General features: G+C 34.2%; 2 protein-coding genes across 3 annotated transcripts in view; one reads left to right on the forward strand and one right to left on the reverse strand.

Moving 5' to 3' along the window:
* The first annotated feature begins 679 nt into the window (after positions 1–679).
* LOC117574832 (roundabout homolog 2) overlaps positions 680–20749 on the forward strand; it is a 51733-nt gene continuing 31663 nt past the window's right edge. For both annotated transcript variants that reach the window (XM_034258818.2, XM_034258827.2), the window contains exon 1: positions 680–781. The gene's annotated coding sequence lies outside the window, so the exon portion shown is untranslated. The remainder of the gene's footprint in view (positions 782–20749) is intronic.
* On the reverse strand, positions 3103–4796 carry LOC127565464 (uncharacterized). Its single transcript, XM_052004014.1, has 2 exons — positions 4511–4796; positions 3103–4446 (listed from the first exon to the last, which is right to left on the reverse strand). Exons 1-2 carry the CDS (start codon positions 4736–4738, stop codon positions 3274–3276), a joined length of 1401 nt encoding a protein of 466 aa, XP_051859974.1. The 5' UTR covers positions 4739–4796; the 3' UTR covers positions 3103–3273.

A 20749-nucleotide genomic window follows, 5' to 3' on the forward strand; every position in this document is an offset into this window, starting at 1 on the left:
AGCGATTGTAAACTCTGGCAACATGTTGCTGGGCGTGAAACAAATGTTGCCAACTTTGAAAATATGTTGCTCAACATGTGTGACGATGCGAAACGATGCGATTACGAGTCGTTGGCACAGTTCGTGTCTTTTGATTGTTCGGTTCGTTGGCTTCGTTGGCTTCGTGTGATTCGCTCGCTTCGTCATTCGTGGACCGAAGCACTTGGCGGTTGTGTTAGGTTCTCGGTGTTGTTATTGTTGTTGTTGTTGCTTCCGTGTTCCGTTCTGTTCTGTTCTGTTGTTGTGCTATGCTGCTGTCTGTGTTCTTATCCTGCTGTGGCCCAATGCGAGCGTCGCTTAACGCTGCCAAGTTCAGTGCTCGGGCAACTTCCTAGCGCGTCGGTCGGTCATTGGGCGCCATCGCAGAAAGCAGAAAGCAGAAAGCGCCAAAGTCAAATTTCAAATATTTCTGAAAGAGAGCAAAAGCTAAAGCGATTTCAAACAAAAATAATAATAAAAAAAAAACAACGGACGTGTGCGATTATCGTTTCTTTACCGTTATAAAACGTTTCAAAGTGATTTTGTTGTGCTGCAAAAATCACACACACAAAAAAAGTGATCAAAAATCACCGAATTTTTCCTCAAGTTGTGAAGCATAATTTTCAAAATATTCGGGTGTGAAAAATACTGTTTATTTTTTTAAAGTGCTGAATTTATGTAATTATTTTTTTTTTTGAATGAAGAAGAATATAAAATAGTGTTGAAAAGCGTGTGTTTTTAAATTGTTGCTTGAAAGCAAAAGGTAATTAAAGTGCTGTGAGCTGGAATTATTTTCGTTAATACATAATTAATAAACTGCATATATGTTTGTTAAATTAAGTTTTTAAGCATAGCTAAGAAAATTGAACACTATATATGTATATATATACCTTCATTTTTGAGCTCAAATAAAAGATCTCGAAAAAGATCTCTGTAAAAGTTTGAAAACTTCGCTCTTTAATCTTAAAGTCAACAAAGTTTTCTCTGCATCTCGGAGTCGACTCTTTGACTCTTTGCTTAAACACTCAACTTGTTACATTCAAGACGCGTCTGATTCATTCACTTGCTTGACTTCCTTCCTTGCTTCCTTCCGCAGGTTGCGCTGCAAACTCGCATCACTTGCTTTGCTTTTCATCCTCATCTTTATTTTAAAGGGGTTTTTTTTTGGGAGGTTGGGGGATCAGCGTAAGGCAAAAAAAGATCTCGGGGCGCCCGCATTTCACATTCATTCTTCATCTTTTTAAACGCTGCCCAAGCGAATTTGTCGTGGCCATGCGAAAAAGTTTCCACTTTTACTTTGACAAGGGGAACGGATAGGGGGAATGGGGAATGGGGTAACAAAAGCGTTGGGCGGAGTTTTGAACCACTAAACTACCGACCACACCCCTTTCTGCCCGCCTCTCTCTTGGTGCTCTTGGTGCTTGTCAAGTTTTTAGTCGCTGTGATTTATGTTTTATTAATATTAAAAGTGATTTATTAGCCATGAAAACGCGCCTCGCCTCAAGTTGAAAAAAAAAAACTTGAAGCTCGCCAGGTGTTGTCCTGCCTGCCATCCTGCCGGCTCGATGTCCTTGCCATTGGCGTTGCACATTGCACGCCTCTTTAATTACCGCACTCGCCTCTCATCTCTCCTCTCTGCGTTGCAGTTGTTTGTTGTGCAAGCGGAGGGGGGGATAAATGCGTTATCCTGGCGTTGTGCTCATTATCCTGGAGCCAACTTAAGCTAAACTGCACAACGAGATTAAAATTGTAAATGACAGGCAGACTGACAGCAGGCAGGACGAAGCAGGACGAGGCAGGACGAAGCAACAGCAGCTGCTCCTTTACAACTCAAAATACGTTCACAGTTTCTCTGTTTCTTGTTGTTACTGTTGTCATCGTTGTTGTGCTGAAGTTGTCCTTCTTTTTTGCAGGACATGAAGCCCGAGCTCGCTTCGTTTCGCCTGCGCCATTTGCCATCGCACTTTGTCGTCCTTTTTATAAATTAATTAATTAAATAAATTTTACACAGTCGCCACTTGCATTTCAACTCCTCCATGTGCGAGTGTGTGTGTGTGTCTTTGAGTGTGTGTGTGTGTAGTACATTATCATTTTATGTGTGTGCAAGTCGAGATTCCGCATTAAAGCGCAGAGTGAAATGTGGAATGCAAACTACGAAATGCGTAATGAAAAATGGTAATCGAACATTTCTTCCGACTTTTCCGCGACATTGAAAAACGTTGACCAACAAAAAACGTGTCAGAATACAAAAAATTAAAGAAATAATGCAAGCAGAAAAAGCAAAAAATTAAAGAAAATAAATCTCAATGCGAGTGGTAAAGTTACAAAAGTTATAAAGATTAAAAGATTCCTTAATTCGGATGCCTTAAGCTAGCAGATAATTCAGAAATTTAATTATTTATCATTTGGGAAAAGGCAATTTTGGAGCTACTAATATTTCTTTTTTTTATAAAGTGATTACAAAGTAAAAGATTCAGATTTTGTTCTAAGTATATTGAGCTATTATAAAATAAAAAAAAATAAAAAAATAAGAAAAATTGATAAATTTGATTTTTTATTTAAAATATTAATTTTTTTAGAAAAGTTGTAAAAAATAAAGTTAAAGTCAAACTATCAAAAAAATCTACCTTTTCTTTATAATTATTTATTTTTCCTTTCTTTTTTTTAGAAAAGTAGAGAAGGCATATTTCGAATAAATTCCTTAATTTGCAGTTAAAATTGTAATTAAAGAAAAATAAGATCAACTCTCAGAAAAGATCAAAGAATTTTTATAGATTTGCCACTTTTTATTCTAACTAATAATTTTTATTTTTATTTTTTATTAGTATAGTAGAAATAGTGCAGCTAAAGTGAAACTCAACTTTTCAGTAAACTCCTTAATTTTCAATTTAAAATTGTTTTCTAAAAACTTGAAACGTTATTTACTAACATTTAAAAAGAATTCAATTTATTTGATATTTTTACGTTTTCTAAGACATTCAAAGCAGCAAAGGCTAATGAAAACAGCAATCAAATTCAAGTATTTACCCAAAAAGAAAAAAAAACCATGTTTATAAAATAAATACAAATTGCTCAAAATGAAAGTTTTTTTGCTGAAGCGCACATTTAATAACATTTCGATAGACATATGCGAATGTTTGTTTTCATTTCTTGACTAGATGCAAAGTGCAAAACAAAAAATGGACAACAAAGTTAAATTCGGATTAAACAAAATGAAAAAAAGAGCTTCACATTTCTGCATTTTCACAAATCAAATCAATCCTGTTTGCATCCCTTATTAAGCCATAAAAATGAAATTCCAAGGAACAGGAAATACAAAAAAAACATTATAATAACAATTTCCCAATTCCAAAATGGCTTGTCTATGGGGGCCTCTCTTCTCTTCTTAACTCGCCGTGCACGAAATATCATTAGACGGATTAGATTACGATTCGAATGAGTGCGAAGCAAATCATTTAATTCCTGTCGCTTATTGCGATTTGTTGCGGAATCAACTTGACTACGATCAAGTGAATTTCCATTGCGATCAACTGGCTTCACAATGCATACTGGCAATGCTCGCAAACGTTGAATTCCGCGACTTGTTGATGGACGCTCATCATCGACAATTACAGAGCTTGATCCGAAGCTTCGTTCATTGCTTGTTGATGGCAAATCATCATCGCATAACTTTTCGCACATCGGCTCATCTCTAGCAACATTGCTTTGGCATTGAAGTCCGCTCACTGATGACGATTTGATGTATTGCTCACATTGAGAATCATCGCTTAACTCATTGCCAGATTTCTCGCATTCCGATCGAATTTCATTAAGTTTTTCATTCCGAGATTTCTTGACTAGTTCGTTGCGTGCTTCATTGTATATTTCATTGAATTCTTCCGGTCCGGCTACATCGGCTTCATTGCTTGTTTCATTGTGTATTTCATTGCATTCTTTCGGTCCGGCTTCATTGCTTGTTTCATTGCAAATGAATCTTGCATTGAATCTTTCGTCGCTAGCTTTATCGCATTCATCATCACGCTTTTCATTGATAGGTCGATCGCGTAATTCATTGGTTGCTTCATTGTGTATTTCATTGAATTCTTCCGGTCCGACTACATCGGCTTCATTGCTTGCTTCATTGTGTATTTCATTGCATTCTTTCGGTCCGACTACATCGGCTTCATTGCTTGCTTCATTGTGTATTTCATTGAATTCTTTCGGTCCGGCTTCATTGCTTGTTTCATTGCAAATGAATCTTGCATTGAATCTTTCGTCGCTTGCTTTATCGCATTCATCATCACGTTTTTCATTGATAGGTCCATCGCATAATTCATGTTTTGTCTCATTTTGTATTCCATCGCGCATTTCATCACATGGTTCATCAATTATTTCCTCAGGTATATTATTGTGTTCATCATAATTGGTTTGTACCAAATTTGCATTTAACTAACGTTAGAGATTAATGAGTCAACTGAAATCAAGCTTCTGCACATTTGCACATTTTACTTACGACGACACCAAAGTATTTCTTCCACATCAAGTAAAATAAAATGCCCAATAGAATGGCCCATAAAACGCTGAGCATCGACGAAAAATTGTTTGTTTGCGGCACTTCACCATCGTCATTATCAGCAATAGCGAATGGCAATTTGAGGAAACAAACGAGTTTCAAGAAAATATACAGCAGCCATGATTTGCGACTGTTGTTCCACAGCACTTGATCTTTAACTGAAGCCATATTTTCGAATAATCCAATGAATATTTTATTAAATGTTATAATGATGCTTCTAGTTTGAAATGTGATTGTTGAATGAGGAACTCTCACGAGATGAATATGACAAATGCGTAACAATGCCTACTTGTTAGTTTCACTCGATTTTAGAACGTAAGCTATACATTAACAAGTAAGAAAGTTATTATTTTCAAAATATACCGAAAATACTAAAAACATACTAAAAATTTTATTTTTATCTGATCGCAACCAAATTTTCAGGAATCATAACTACTATAGTAATTATTGTATATACCAAAATTCGCAACTCTAGCTTTAAAATTAGGCTTGTTATTCGATTTTTTTGATTTGCGGGGGCGGAAGTAGGCGTGGCAAACATTTGAAACAAACTTGATTTGCGTGCAAATGCTGTCGAAAAAAAAATTATAGCTCTATCTCTTATAGTCTCTGAGATCCACTGTTTCATACTGACGGACGGACAGACGGACAGACAGACAGACGGACATGGCTAGATCGTCTCTTTATAGGGTCAGAGATGCCTCCTTCTACCTCTTACATACATTTTCTGTCGGCAAAAAGTTATAATACCCTTCTACCCTATGGGTAGCGGGTATAATTAATGACAACTCTGAATTAAAGTCTAGAGGAACAATGCCGGATTTGATCTAGAATAGAATTGTTATTGATTAAAATCAAAAATTAAAAACATTAATAAACTCTTCAGCTTATTATTTGGAAATTAGTCGCGTTGAATGATGGCGATGATTAGTTAGCAAAAAAAGAAAACTAACGATGACAACGATGAGAAATGCATTTGGTTCTGGCCTTGTTTTCGTTTTATTGCCCATATATTGGCAGCTGTTGCACTTGTTGTTGTTAGTTGTTCGTTGTTGGTTGTTGGTTGTCGGCTTCGTCATGGGCGACGTGCATTAAAAACAAATTAGCATAAATTTTGTGGACCTCGTCTCGTGTGTGTGTTTGTGTTGAAAGGCTTTTGTTTTAACACATAATACAAAGCCGCAATTAAAGGCCAAACCGACTATGAAAATAGAATGAACTTCGTCTCTTTCCTTTCGCTCCCCTTTCTCCCCCTTTTGACCCCATTTTTGGAAGTAACATATGCGTCCCTGCAGTTGGTTTGTTGAGGCGAAATGCCAACAAAAGAAATTGAAACTGTAATTATGATGGAATTCAGGCGTAACAACAACAGCAACAACAGCAACACGTCGCTGCACATTTCAGTTCACCCAGCTGCATACCCTGTAAATGCATCACAGTGCACGGGGTATGCACAGCAGCAACTTTAAATTAAATGTAATAACAAATTAACATTAATTACGCGTCGCTTTTACAGGGCATCTGCTCGTCGTGTTGCAATTATTTGTACATAATACCAGTGTAATGTGTGTATTTTAATTTTTTTTTTTTACTTTCTTTATGCTGTTCACGCATCGTATGCGTAATATGAGCCATGAACAAAGCATGAGCTGTGTGATCCCAGCTGCTCCTGCTTTTTTTACTATATGCAAATGCATATAAATCACAACTCGATACAGGGCAAACAAAAGAGCAGGGAGAGAGAGAGAGAGAGAGAATGAGAGAGAGCGAGAGCGAGAGAAAGGAAGCTAATAAATGACGTGTCACAGCGAAGCGGAAATAAACACAATTAAAAACGCATCAGCGACGAAATGCCACATAAAGTGCAAAACACACACATAGAGAGAGAGAGAGAGAGAGAGAGAGAAAGAAAGAAGATTAAAGAAATATTGAAGGGTTAAGTCAGTAAAAGCCGAAGTAGAGAAAAATACACAAATTAGATGAAGATATTTTGGACCAAAAAGTATTAAATTGGCTCAAGGGTAAAGAATTGAGAAATGGAAGATAAGTAATTAATACACAGGGAGGGAAAAATCTAGTTTAAAAAGTAAATTGCAAATCTTGATTTAAGATTAAAAAATCTTATTTAATGATTCAAATCTTGAATCACAAATGTTTTATTGTAGATTGAAAAGAAAAAATGCAAATTTGTATTCAAAACATTTTCAAGCTCAAAAAAAAAACTTGAAATAAAATTTTAAGATTCAAAACATCTTCTGTTAAGATTAAAATTCAAGAATGTTTTAGTTTGTAAAGTAGATTTGCGATTACGATCAATTAAAAGAAGAAGAAAAAAAAGTCGAAATAATTATGCTTATTAAATCAAACCAATTCTTTGCAAATCTTTTACGCTTAAAGTTTCGGTTGAAATCAACTTAAGACCCGTACAAATCTCTTTAAATATGCTTTAAGAATCTACAAACACAAGTTTGCCATAAAGGGTCGAAATATTTGTTGGGTTTCTTCACAATTTTTTTCGGTCTTTTCTGTTTCTGCCTTTTCATTTCGCTTGCAATTTTATTACTCTTCTCCCAATACTGTTGTTGTTGTTATTTTTGTTGTTGCTGCCCTCAACATTTTATGGTTACTTGTGATTCGGAAGGTCTGAATTGGTCGTCTACCTGTCTGGGCCACAAATACTGAGAGACACAGCGACACACTCAGGTGGTGCTCAATGTTTCCCACTTGCTTTCCTTCCTTCTTTCACTTTGCTGCATTTCCAGTTGAAATTGCATTTTTGCTTAGCTCACCACGCGACGTATGCGTAATGTACAAAAAGAGAGACGCAACTCAACGCAACGAAACAAAATGAAACGAAGCAGAGACCAAAGAACAGTTGTAAAAGTTGCGGATGGACTAACAAATTGCCCCAGCTATTGCTTTAATGTGCCTCAACCATTACAAATTGTTAAATCGTGGTGAGAACTTACCTTTCTCCCTCTCTCTCTCTCCCTCCGACCTTTTATTCTCTCACTTTCAGTTTAAATTGCCACCCCATTAGCTAAAATACTTGACCAACCTCACAGCGAATCCTTTCAAAACTCTTTTGCAACAATTGCAATTTAATCAAACCTTACAACTGATTGCTTAAGAACTGGCAACAAAAACTCAACAACTTGTTACGAGTTTCAGTTGCTGCATAATTGTAATTTAAATTATTATATAATTTTTCAATTCCTACATACTTAAATGTTCTTCTAATAACAAATAGAAAATCCAGGAATATAGAATAACATTATACTTTTTAGTTCTCAGTATTATATTCATACTGCGATTACGTCAAAATAATCCAAAAAAAATTATAGTTATTAATTTAAATTATTATTCAAATTGTTTACTAACAAATTTACAAATTTAAAATTGAAGAAATACTAAATGTATTGGATTATTATTTATATTTCTCAGTATTCTGTCTTGTTACAGTATTATTTTGCAGTATTTTTTTTGGTATATTATGAGTGAATTAAAATAATAAAACCAGTGGAATATAATTTATATTTCTTAGTATACAATTCTGTTTTGTTTCAGTATATTTTTTCAGTATTTTTCGTAAACTGACAACGCAGAGATAAATTAAAAGAATTGGATTATTATTTATATTTCTCTGTATTCAATTATGTTTTGTTGCAGTATGTTTTTGCAGTATTTTTATACCCGCTACCCATAGGATAGAAGGGTATTATAACTTTGTGCCGGCAGGAAATGTATGTAACAGGTAGAAGGAGGCATCTCCGACCCTATAAAGTATATATATTCTTGATCAGCATCAACAGCCGAGACGATCTAGCCATGTCCGTCTGTCCGTTCATCCGTATGAACACCTAGATCTCAGAGACTATAAGAGATAGAGCTATAATCTTTTTTCGACAGCATTTGTTATGTTTGCACGCAGATCAAGTTTGTTTCAAATGTTTGCCACGCCCACTTCCGCTCCCGCAAATCAAAAAAATCGAATAACAAGCGTAATTGTAAAGCTAGAATTACGAATTCTGGTATATACAATAATAACTATAGTAGTTATGATTGCTGAAAATTTGGTTGCGATCAGATAAAAATTAAAAGTTATTAAAGAAATAATTTTGTATGGGCAAAAACGCCTACTTTCCAGGGTTCTGAGTTGCTTTGGTCGACAATCTGGTATATTGTGCCGTCTATGGTATATTTTGAATACGGTACTATATCGATATACTACATATACCATTTGGTATATTTTTTTAGTATCTTTGTAGTATATTTGGTATAATTTGAGAATAATACCGCAAAATATATTGCTTTTATTCAAAATGGGTAGCGGGTATCTCACAGTCGAGTACACTCGACTGTAGCTTTCTTACTTATTTAATACTGCATTTTTTTTTTCCATTTTAATAAAAAAAAAACAGTTGAATAAATTGAAAGAATATAAGATACATGACAATGTTATTTCTCTATCTACGAATTCTCTAATTTTTTAGGGTTTTTTCCACCTAGATTTACATTCTTGCAGCACAATTGACAAACGTAAGATTTTGTCAATTGATTGGAGTGTGTCCTTGTTCATGTTCGTGCTCTTGCCACGCTTGTTAGCAGCAGTGGGGCAACACTTTCGATTCGTTTCGCATTCGTATTCATTTCGTTTGGTTGCATGCAACCTTGTGTTGCGGCTTCGACTGTGGCACATTAAGTTGTTGCCAGTCTTGTTTGCCAGTTGTCTTGTCTTTTTATTGTTTATACATATTTGAATGCCTATTCAAAATGCCAAGAGTCTTTCCAGCTCGTTTAGGCTCAAGTTGATGTCGCGCTTTATGCTATATTTGCGTTTCGTAACACTCGTAACCGCCATGCAAATGTTGTGTAAATGATCTGCTCATGTTGCCTTATTGCATCTAAACATGCATGTGAAAAGGCGAAGCACATGAGCACCCTTGAGGATATAGAGTGCCTAATCAAAGCACTCACATGTCACGGCAGGGCTTAACTAGAAACAAAGTATTCGACATTGAATTCACAAACAAAAAACAAAAACAGCCCTCAGTAAAGATATTCCTTATATACTTTACAGGGTATTAACTAGGCTATAAATTGATTTATAAATAGAAAGTACTAAGTGAAGTACTTGGTTTCATCATAGAGTACATCTAATATCCATCGACAAATATATTTATGAATATATCGAAATGATTTATGCATTGCAATAATAGTAATAAATATACGATTACGTAAAGCTTGTTTTATATCAATCAATATAGAAGACTCCCATTATTTTTGTCAATATTAAAGTAATATTTCAAATGTTTCAACTTACAGATTTGGAGAATTAAATGTTTGATTCATACATCTGAAAAATAAAAGAATTAAGGATTTGAGTGAATATTTTACTATAACAGAAATTTATAGAATTGGAATTTGAGACTGAAACAATAAAGAAAACTTCAGTCGAATGTCAAGTGCTGTATTATTCCTAAAATATACTAAATTTGTATATTGACAAAATACTAAAATATACCCAAACTATATATGCAATCGAGGTGTGGTATTATTCTTAAAATATACTAAATTTGAATGTTAAAAAATAGTAAAATATACCAAAAGCTATATATCGTATCATAAACATACTACAAAATTTAACAAATGGTATATTTGATATATTGATATAGTACTGCATTAAAAATATACCATAGAGTACAAAATATAAAAGATTGTTATATCCTGCGGTATTAAATGATTTCTTGAATAACCTAATTTCAAGACCTTGATTGAATTGAGGTGAAACTTATCTTACTTATGCATAAACTTATCCTTTAAAGATCTTCAAATCAAGCAAGTGAAATAGTGACCTTTAATTAATATTCATAATAAATTCATCTGCTTTTCAATTGAAAATTCTCGTAATAGTGATAAATAATCGTAAAATAATCCAATATACATTTATTAAGCACTCACGATTCAAGTTCAAGTTGAATTCACGCTGCACTCGAAGAAAATTTCAATTTGTTTCAATTTTAATGACTATCGAATTGCGGCTTCTATTGACGGTGGCAGCTCTGCAGACGGCAGCCAGGGTTGCCACACACACAAACAGACACACACACACACACACACAGAGATGAGGGGGCCAAAACAATATTGAAATTTTCATTTGATTCATTTCGATTTCGCTTATTCAAATTGTCAATTCAGTTTGTTCATTAGATTCATTTGGTGACTGTCTGAATGGTTGAGTTTGACTGCGAGTTTCGAGCTTGGAATGTGTGAGTGTGAATGTGAGTTCGTGTGAGTACACTCACAGATTATAAATAATATGCGAAAATAGTCGAAATTGTGTTGTGCAGTTGTTGTTGCCGCTGCAACTGGTCATGAAATTTAATTAAAACGCTTTGCCTTGGCAACTCCACCAACATAAAATAAAGGGAGGAGTTTTACACAGACGAAAAGCAGCAAATTCTGGTTTGAGAATGGTTGGCGACAGCGACAGCGAAAGCGACAGGGAGAGGATTAGAGAATGGTTTGAAATTCTTTTGCACGTTCCTCGCGGCATTCGTTCGCTTTGTCATTAATTTAAAAATTTTGTCACAACCCTTTTCAACTGACAAAATCGGACAACATGCAATTCACATACACGCACACATACATTCATGCGTGTGTTCTTACACCCGGTAATTTAAGGGAAAAAGAGTTTGACAGTCTAGCAACTATAAATATGGTAAAAAAGGCAATAAGATGTGGTTAATTTTGTTCTTGATTCGTTTTAAGTAAAATTAAATCAACAAAAGTAAAACATGTAAAGAAACTACAGTCAAGTGTGCTCGACTATGAGATACCCGCAACTCATTTTGAATGAAAGCAAAATAGTGAAGCGTTATTCTTAAAATAAACCGAAATGATATATCATAAACATACAAATTTAACAAATGGTATATTTGGTATATTGATATAGTACTGCATTAAAAATATGCCATATAGTGCAAAATAAGATAGATTATTAGACAAATTAATATATATTTGGTTTCTTGATATTTCAAATATACCACAGAGAGAAAAATATACCAGATTATTAGCCTAAGTAATGCGTTTTTGCCATACAAAAATATTTTTTCGATATTAATGCTTAGGTTGAATATTTTAAAGTCGAGCACACATTATTTTTTAAAGCTGTTGCTTGTTGTGTGTGTGTGTGTGAGTGTATGTGAGTGGTGTGTGTGACATGAGTAGCCAGCGATTGAAGCACTACGCACTGGACACATAAACTCACACACACACACATACATACTTATGCACTTTTGGCGGCTACATGAAAAAGGATGTGTCGTAGCGACTCAGTTGACTCATTGCACAGTGCAATAGTAGAAATAGATATAGGAATTGAAATTGGAATTGGAATAGAAATAGAAATAGGAATAGAAGTAGAAGTAGCAACAAAATCAACTGTGGACAGTTGAACGTTTTGTCTTTGTCTTTGTGGCATGGAATGCGATTCAGCTATTTGTGGCATTTGCCACACATTTACGCACACTCACATTTACATATGAGTGTATTCACATCATTCACACCACTGACTTCTCGTCATTTCTCTCTCGCTCTCTCTCTCTCTCTCTCTCGCTCTCTCTTTCTTTGGATGGTATGCTGGCAATGCGTGTGTCCTTTTGAGCAGCACATGAATGCGTTGGCACTTGCCACTAGCCACTTGCTACTTGCCACTTGCCACTTGCCATTTGCCACATGCCACTTGCTGTTATGCCACACAATGCCGCTTGGCCCCTTGGCACTTTTGACCCTCGACTATTCAGCATTCAGCTTCTCAGCCAAAGCTGTGACTACAACGTCGCAGGAAAGGCGACGACGATGCCGCCATTCATGCCCCCGCCTCGGGAAAGTTGCTGCACCTTTACACCTTCGAGTAATCTACTGCAGCAACAGAAGAAGCTATTGCGAATATGCATAACTAGCATTTTGGATGTTTATTTATATTATAATCAAACTCATAAATCAAGCATTACTTAAATTAGTTCGCATATTTTGAATGTACCAAATATAGCCTTTGGTATATTTTTAGTACTTTGAAGGTATTTTCAGTATATTTTAAAAAATAATATGTATGAATATAGAATAATATCGATTTACAAAACATAGTCTTTGGTATATTATACCTTATATAGTATTTATTATAAACTGCAATAGGGGCTTAATTGTTTTGGCTGACAATTTGGTATGTTCAGTACTCTTTGGTATATTTTGAATGTTGTACTATATCAATGTACCAAACATAGCATTTGGTATATTTTTTAGTACTTTTAAGGTATTTTCAGTATATTTTAAAAATAAAATATGTATGGATATAGAATAATATCGATTTACAAAACATAGTCTTTGGTATATACCGTATATAGTATTTATTATAAACTGCAATAGGTATGTTTGGTATGTTCAGTACTCTTTGGTATATTTTGAATGCAGTACTATATCAATGTACCAAATATAGACTTTGGTATATTTTGCGTACTTTTAAGGTATTTTCAGTATATTTGAAAAAATAATATGTATGAATATAGAATAATATCGATATACAAAACATAGTCTTTGGTATATTATACCGTATATAGTATTTATTAAAAACTGCAATAGGTATGTTTGGTATGTTCAGTAGTCTTTGGTATATTTTGAATGTAGTACTATATCAATGTACCAAATATAGCCTTTGGTATATGTTGGTACTTTTAAGGTATTTTCAGTATATTTGAAAAAAATATGTATGAATAAAACATAGTCTTTGGTATATTATAGTGTATATAGTATTTATTATAAACTGCAATAGGGGCTTAATTGCTTTGGCTGATAATTTGGTATGTTCAATACTCTTTGGTATATTTTGAATGTAGTACTATAACAATATACCAAGTATTCGTTTAATTGCTAAAACAAGAAGTACTTTACAAAGTCCTAATTTGAAGTTAAGCCATTGAAATTATGGTTTGAAAGTTAGAATCAAGCCATATTTTGATTGATTCCCCAATTTGAAATCCAATTTTATTTGTCTGCGTTATAAATACGTTTTTGTTCTAAAAATATTAATTGAAAAAATTGCCGCACAAACAATGCCACAATAAAGGAACATTCACAGCGCAAGAATTGATAGGAAAATGCTTAGATTAATAACGTAAATTAACTGATAAATCAAATCAACAGAAATCAAAACGAATTGAAATGTGTTTCGATATGAATAATACAACTATTAATACTATATAAGAAAAATTCGCGCTGGAGTCGATTTTGATTGCAGTTTAAAAATAGAAAAAGCTTGACAAACAAAAAAAAACGAAAATATTTTTGTGGCAAAATAAATAATTTGTTCGATTTGATTAATACCAAAAATTGTTTGATAAAGCGGAATGAATTGGCATTTATTTCGAATATGAATATGAATAATTGTTAGGAGATGACATGAAGTTGATTTTCGTTGCAGTTCGAGATAAAAAAAAGTTCAGAGAATTTATGGAAAGAAATTTCGTTGCGAAAGAAATATTTGTTCGATTCGATGAATAGATTGGAATTAATATAATATTATTGTTATGAATGTGCCAATATTTTATATATTATAATTGGAATAACAAACGTGACCGTATTTAGTTGTACTAATTATGCTTCACTTTGTTGTATGGTCACACTTGACAGTCTTAACAGTCTTTTTAGCTGTACATTCAGTGTGGATAAATGCGCAACATTATATTATATATATTAGAAACTTTGTCGATCACAATCAAATAAGTAATAATTTTGAATATTAGATTCGAGGTTGTTAATTATAACAAGACAACAATGATTTAATCGATTCGATAAGCTAATAAATCAATATTGGAACTTTGGTCGTTATAAATATTTGACTTTGATTCAAAGATTCTTTGGAACATTTGCAAACTTATTAAGCTGCTTAGTTGCCGCTGTTGCTGTTGTTGTTGCTTACAACATCCTCTCTCTGCTTATGTCATAAGCTTTTTGCCTTGTCCGAAGTTTATGCAACACGTTGCAACATTTTGAGTGGCGCCTCGAGGAGCGGCTATGCAATGCACTTTTGTTACACGCTGACGAGCATTTGACAGCATTTGAGCAATGTTGACAACATTCAGCTACATTTAACATTTCGCCCAGGCACAACCACAAGCAACAATGTGTGTGTGTGTGTGTGTGTGTGCGTGTATTCGGTTGTGTTCTGTGCTGTTTGTGATGTGTTCTGTATTCAGGAAAGTGAGAAGAGACACTTGTCCCAGCATCCGGATTGTGTATATGCGTCTGCATTTCAGGCGTACGTGTTTTCCAGACGACAGTTAATTTCCTATGTGATATTTGCTGTTAATCTAATAAATTTGCACGTTGAATAAAATCGACAGTCAGTCAGTCAGTCAGTCAGTCAGGAATGAATTGAAATGGCATCGCACAGCTGACAGTAGAGACTTGATTTTGATTTTAATTTAACACAACGACTGCGTGTCCTCCTGTTGCATGTTTCTCTGGACATTGTTGCTCACGCTTAATCTCGAAATTAATCTCGTTTAGCCTATAAACTGCAAGCAGCAGCAGGAACAGATACAGATACAGATATGTATTTGTTTTGTGGAGCAACACACAGCTGACATAAGTAACTCCCCTGTAATCCCTTTGTCACAGTTCGTGACTTTCAAGCTTGACAAAAATATAAAAAATACAGCAAAAAAAAACACATGTGAGAGCAGAAAATGCAAAAAGGTGGCCAAAAAGTTACCGCTCATAAATTCCGTTTTCAGTTGTTTTGGCCAACTACTGTTGCTACCTTTTAGAGCAGATTAAGTAACACTCAACCGTTTTCCTTCTATTTTTTTTGTTTTGTTGCAAATGTCGTATTCTGGACACGAGAGCTTAAGGCTAATGGAATAGAGTGCAAGACTACATCGAAGATAACAACGAGCGTAAAGTTAAAAGAGCTGACTGCTGCTATGGAAGAACAATTACAAAAAATTAACTATTGGATAAGCTAATGGAATAATCATTAAATAAGCTCGAAGAAAAGCGCTTATTAACATTTGCAATTCAATTGTAATTCAAAAGTGTAATTGACAATCTGGTATATTTTGTGTGCAGTACTGTTTCAATATACCAAATATAGCCTCTGATATATTATAGTATTTATAGTATATTTGTCACACTGTTTTGCTCTCCTCCTTAATATTAATTCTTTTAAAGACTTCACCATTATTTCAATTGCAATTCAATTGTAATTCAAAAGTGTAATTGACAATCTGGTATATTTTGCACTCTATGGTATATTTTGTGTGCAGTACTGTTTCAATATACCAAATATAGCATCTGGTTATAGTATAGTATTTATAGTATATTCGTCACACTGTTTTGCTCTGCTCTTTAATATTAATTCTTTTAAAGACTTCACCATTATTTCCAATAATAATTTGTATCAACAAATCGATTTATAATTTTGCCTCTTCCCAACGCGATTTTCTATTACTTTTAACCAAATATTTAGTCAACAATTGAATTATATATTGCTGCTCTAACTAAGGTGAAAACCCCACTCCAATAATTCAACTCGTAAAATACACCAGAGAACCACAAGCAAAAACTCAATGAACCATAATTCGAACCTGTTATTGAGACTGAGAGAGAGTTGCAGCAAGTCAATTACAAGGCTAGAATCAAAAGTTTGCATACCTGGCTAGCTGGTGATAACAATAATCCTTGACAAGCCATAAACATCTTAGCGAATAAAAAATGCAAAAAAAAAAAAAAGGAAAACCGACTACAAAAGCGGCTCAAAAGTCGATTTGAATGCTTTTGTGTCATGTCGTGTCGTGTGTCCGCATTTCATGCTTTCGCTTTGGTTTTTCTTTTCTTTTTATACCCGCTACCTATGGGGTAGAAGGGTATTATATGACTTTGTTCCGGCAGTAAAGAAGGAAGTTTCTTCGTGTCTTACTTGCTTTGGCTGACAATCTAGTATATTTTGTGCTCTATGGTATATTTTAAATGTATTGCTATATCAATATACAAAATACAGCCGTTGGTATATTTTTAGTATTTTTGTGGTACTGGAAATTTGTTATATTTTATACTCAATGATATATTTGAAATATATTAATATCCCAATATTCCAAATAAAGTAGTAACTACTACAAAAATACTAAAATATTCCGAATATACAATTTGGTATATTTCAGTATTTTTTTGTAATAGTTGATTTGTCTGATAATCTGTTATGTTTTGATATATATTAATATGCCAATATTCCAAATAAAGTAGTAACTACTACAAAAATACTAAAATATACCGAATATACAATTTGGTATATTTCAGTATTTTTTGTAATAGTTGATTTGTCTGATAATCTGTTATATTTTGATATATATTAATATCCCAATATTCCAAATAAAGTAGTAACTACTACAAAAATACTAAAATATTCCGAATATACAATTTGGTATATTTCAGTATTTTTTTGTAATAGTTGATTTGTCTGATAATCTGTTATATTTTGATATATATTAATATGCCAATATTCCAAATAAAGTAGTAACTATTACAAAAATACTAAAATATACCGAATATACAATTTGGTATCTTTCAGTATTTTTTTGTAATAGTTGATTTGTCTGATAATCTGTTATAATATGTCAAATAGCCTTCGGTATATTTTCAGTATTTTGCGTTATTATTAGTTTGGTATATTTTAAGAATAATTCCGCACTTTTACGCTTTTATCAAAATGGATAGCAGATATATCATAGTTGAGTACGCTCGCCTCTAGCTTTCTAACTTGTTTTTTTTTGTTTGCTGTTGTTGCTGTCAGCTTTCGTTTTCATTGGCCCAGGACATATCCGGTTGCCCTCCGTCTTGAACGCGAGTTCTCTCCCCTCTGGCCAAAAGCGCATAAGCAGCTAATTCGTTTATTATTTTTATTGTTGTTCCGTTGACATTATTTACGTAAGCTACTTGTCAGCTTTTCACTTTGTGAGCACAGTTCATCCCTTCGTCCTTCGTCCTTCGTTCTGCACATTCTTGGCGTTTCATGTCCGCAGGCCGAACCAAGGCTGCTTTATAATATTCATTTCCATTTTATTTGCCCATTTACAAGTTACAATCTTTATGCTCTCCCTTTCGCTCCCTTTCAGTCGTTATCCTTTCGCTACTTATCCTTTTTTCGGCCTGGGACCAAAACTTGTATGGGGGCGAAGTGAAAGGAAGTTCACAACGGTTCGCTGGCCTTTTGCAAAGAGTTGAATGCTGAGTGTTGACTGTCGGGTTTATGCCTTTATTTGGCACTTGATGGCAATGGCTTTTTGCCCCCACTTCGCGCCTCAAACAGCCAAAAGGATTGCACATTAATAGACTGAGTTATTGATACAGCTTATTAAATAGCTGCTCAAAGTGTGACACAGCAACAACAACAACAAGAGGAACTCAATGTGAATTACAAGTTAATTGGAAACAAGGAAAATAATTACATTTCCAGCTGAGGAAACTTATTTAATCTTCATTTGATATGCCATAAAAGCAAACAGCAACAACAATAGAGAGATACTTCCTCATTCACTTAATAGAACTATAGATCTTATGGCTTATTTATTTCGTCGTTGAACAATGAAAACTTCTTTGAAATATGCAAAATTTATGGATGATATCATAAATTTTAGAAAATTACATGTGAAGGGAAGAAATTTTAGTAAGGAAATTAAATAACACAAAAAAACCAAAATACTTAAGATGATAAGAAAGCTTAGTATTTTCTGTGTGGTATTTTTGGTATTTAATGTAGTAATCAATAATAGTACTAAGAGTATTGGTAAATACTGAAAATACACAGAATAATTGAACATAATTAAATAACACTAAATAAGAAACAAAAATACTTAAGATGATCCACAAAGTGAAAGTTCAATTTGAGAGCTTAGTATATTCTATGTGGTATTTTTGGTATTTAATGTAGTAATCAATAATAGTACTAAGAGTATTCGTAAATACTGAAAATACACAGAATAATTGAACATAATTAAATAACACTAAATAAGAAACAAAAATACTTAAGATGATCACAAAGTGAAAGTTCAATTTGAGAGCTTAGTATATTATGTATGTGAGGTAGTTTCTTGATATTTTATCTATTAAACAATAATATTTTTCTAAGAAAAATCTATAAATACTGGGAATAATTCAACACAATTAAATAATTCAAACAAAAATAGAAATACATAAGATGTCAAACAAGTTGAAGTTCAAGTTTGCGGCTTAGTATCATACATAATATGATATTTAATGTAGTAAACAATAATAGTACTAAGAGTAATCGAAAATACTGAAAATACAGGGAATAATTGAACACAATTCGTTAAAGTTAAAGTAGTTCCAACTAATTTCCAATGTGAAGTCCATCGCATTTTAAAGGGTCAAAACTAAACTGCAGTTGCATTGAAGACATCTTTAGTTGCCGCAGAGTCGTGTAAACGAGTCAAAGCGAAAGGATGCGAGTGGAAAATTCAGAATGCGAATGGGAGTGTGCAGCAGTTATCATCAACGAACGGGAATAGTAGTTATCAATGGATGGATAAAGGCAGACAGAGGAGACAGCGAAAGTGAGAGAGAGATGGAGAGAGAGAGAGTTAACTGTAAAGCCAAGCGTCAGTGACACAAACCCCAAACAAACCAAATCGAGAAAGAAGCAATCGACAGTCGCTAAAATGCCAGAAAATGTCCGCCAGACACTAAGCTCGCTAAAGCACTCCAATTAGAGCAACACTGCGGCAAAGGCGGTGGCGGAGGCGGGAAGCGGGAGGGCGTGGCAAAAAGACAACAACAACAAAAAGAACACTGAGAGAGAGAGAGAATAGAGAAGATAGCGAGGGGACGTGCAAATAAAAATATGACATGCTGAGTGTTGCCGTTGCACAGAGAGTCAAAGATAGACGCATGCATATAGAGGAAAATTCCATGGGTTGGGAAGGCAGAGATTCAGTTGACAGTTGAGCACTCATGCATATGCAAGCGTATGTGTGTGTGTATGTGTGTGTGTATTCGAGGCTGCAAGTGTGACAATTGCGCCGCTGGCTATGACTGCTCATTTACACTTTTGCACATGTCCAGAGTTGTGAGTCCTGAAGTCTCGTGTCTGAGTTCTGAGTTCTGAAATCCTCTCAAAATCTGTCGCATCAGCAGAAACACAACGTTGACACAACGAAAGCGGAGGACCCTGGAACTAAGCTTTAGTCTATTATATTTATATATGTATGTATGGTATGTTTTCCCCTCCTCATTCACCGCCACCGCCTCCGCCTCCGCCTTATACAAATACAGTTAGTTGACGCTTGGCAAGTTTCTGCTGACCAGGACAACGAAGCAGTTATAGTTATAGGTAGCTACAATTTTTGGTTTCAGCTAAAGGCGTGGCATTTGCCCCCCCACCCAGGTCAACAGAGTGTGTGTGCGTGTATATGTATCTGTGTCTGTGTGTTGCACGTTTCACTGTTCGATGGTCAGTTGTCATTTATTTAACCTCTTGCCCCTTGCTTGCGTCCATGCTATGCCAATGTTTCACTGTGTTTAATTTAGTTTACTTTCAAGCAAAACTTCTCCCGCATTCCCAAGTGTGTAATTTTAAATGTCAGCAACAATAAACACACACACACAAACTCCATAATGTGTGTTTTGTTTGTGTGTCTAGCAGTTTTTGCTCTGACCCTGATTTACTTTAAGTTCATCGCAGCAACAAACAAGAAAAAAACAACACAACACAAAACGAAAAACGAGTCTGGGCAGGAAACGAAATTTAAGAATCGGTTCGCAAATAGCAAAGAGCTTTTACTGAATTTAATTGCAGAAAATAGAATGTAAATAAATACCAAGTAACTACAAACATAATATAATTGGCTTGCTCTGCAATTGACTTGTTCACTGAACCGCTTCTGCAAATTGTTTCGCAAAATGTCTACTAAGGAAAACTCGAGCATGTTTCTATTTGCATGTTCGAAAAATTAAATAAATAAATATTTCAAATGCAGAAACGATTTACTTAAAGAAAACATTCTAATACTAAATTTGTTTTAAAATGTTCTCCAATTTCTCTTCAAATTAATTCGTATTCAAATTGCAACTATATATTTATGACTATTTTGCACGAAACAAGTAAGA

Source organism: Drosophila albomicans, chromosome X (assembly GCF_009650485.2).
Source record: "Drosophila albomicans strain 15112-1751.03 chromosome X, ASM965048v2, whole genome shotgun sequence".
Lineage (NCBI taxonomy): Eukaryota > Metazoa > Arthropoda > Insecta > Diptera > Drosophilidae > Drosophila > Drosophila albomicans.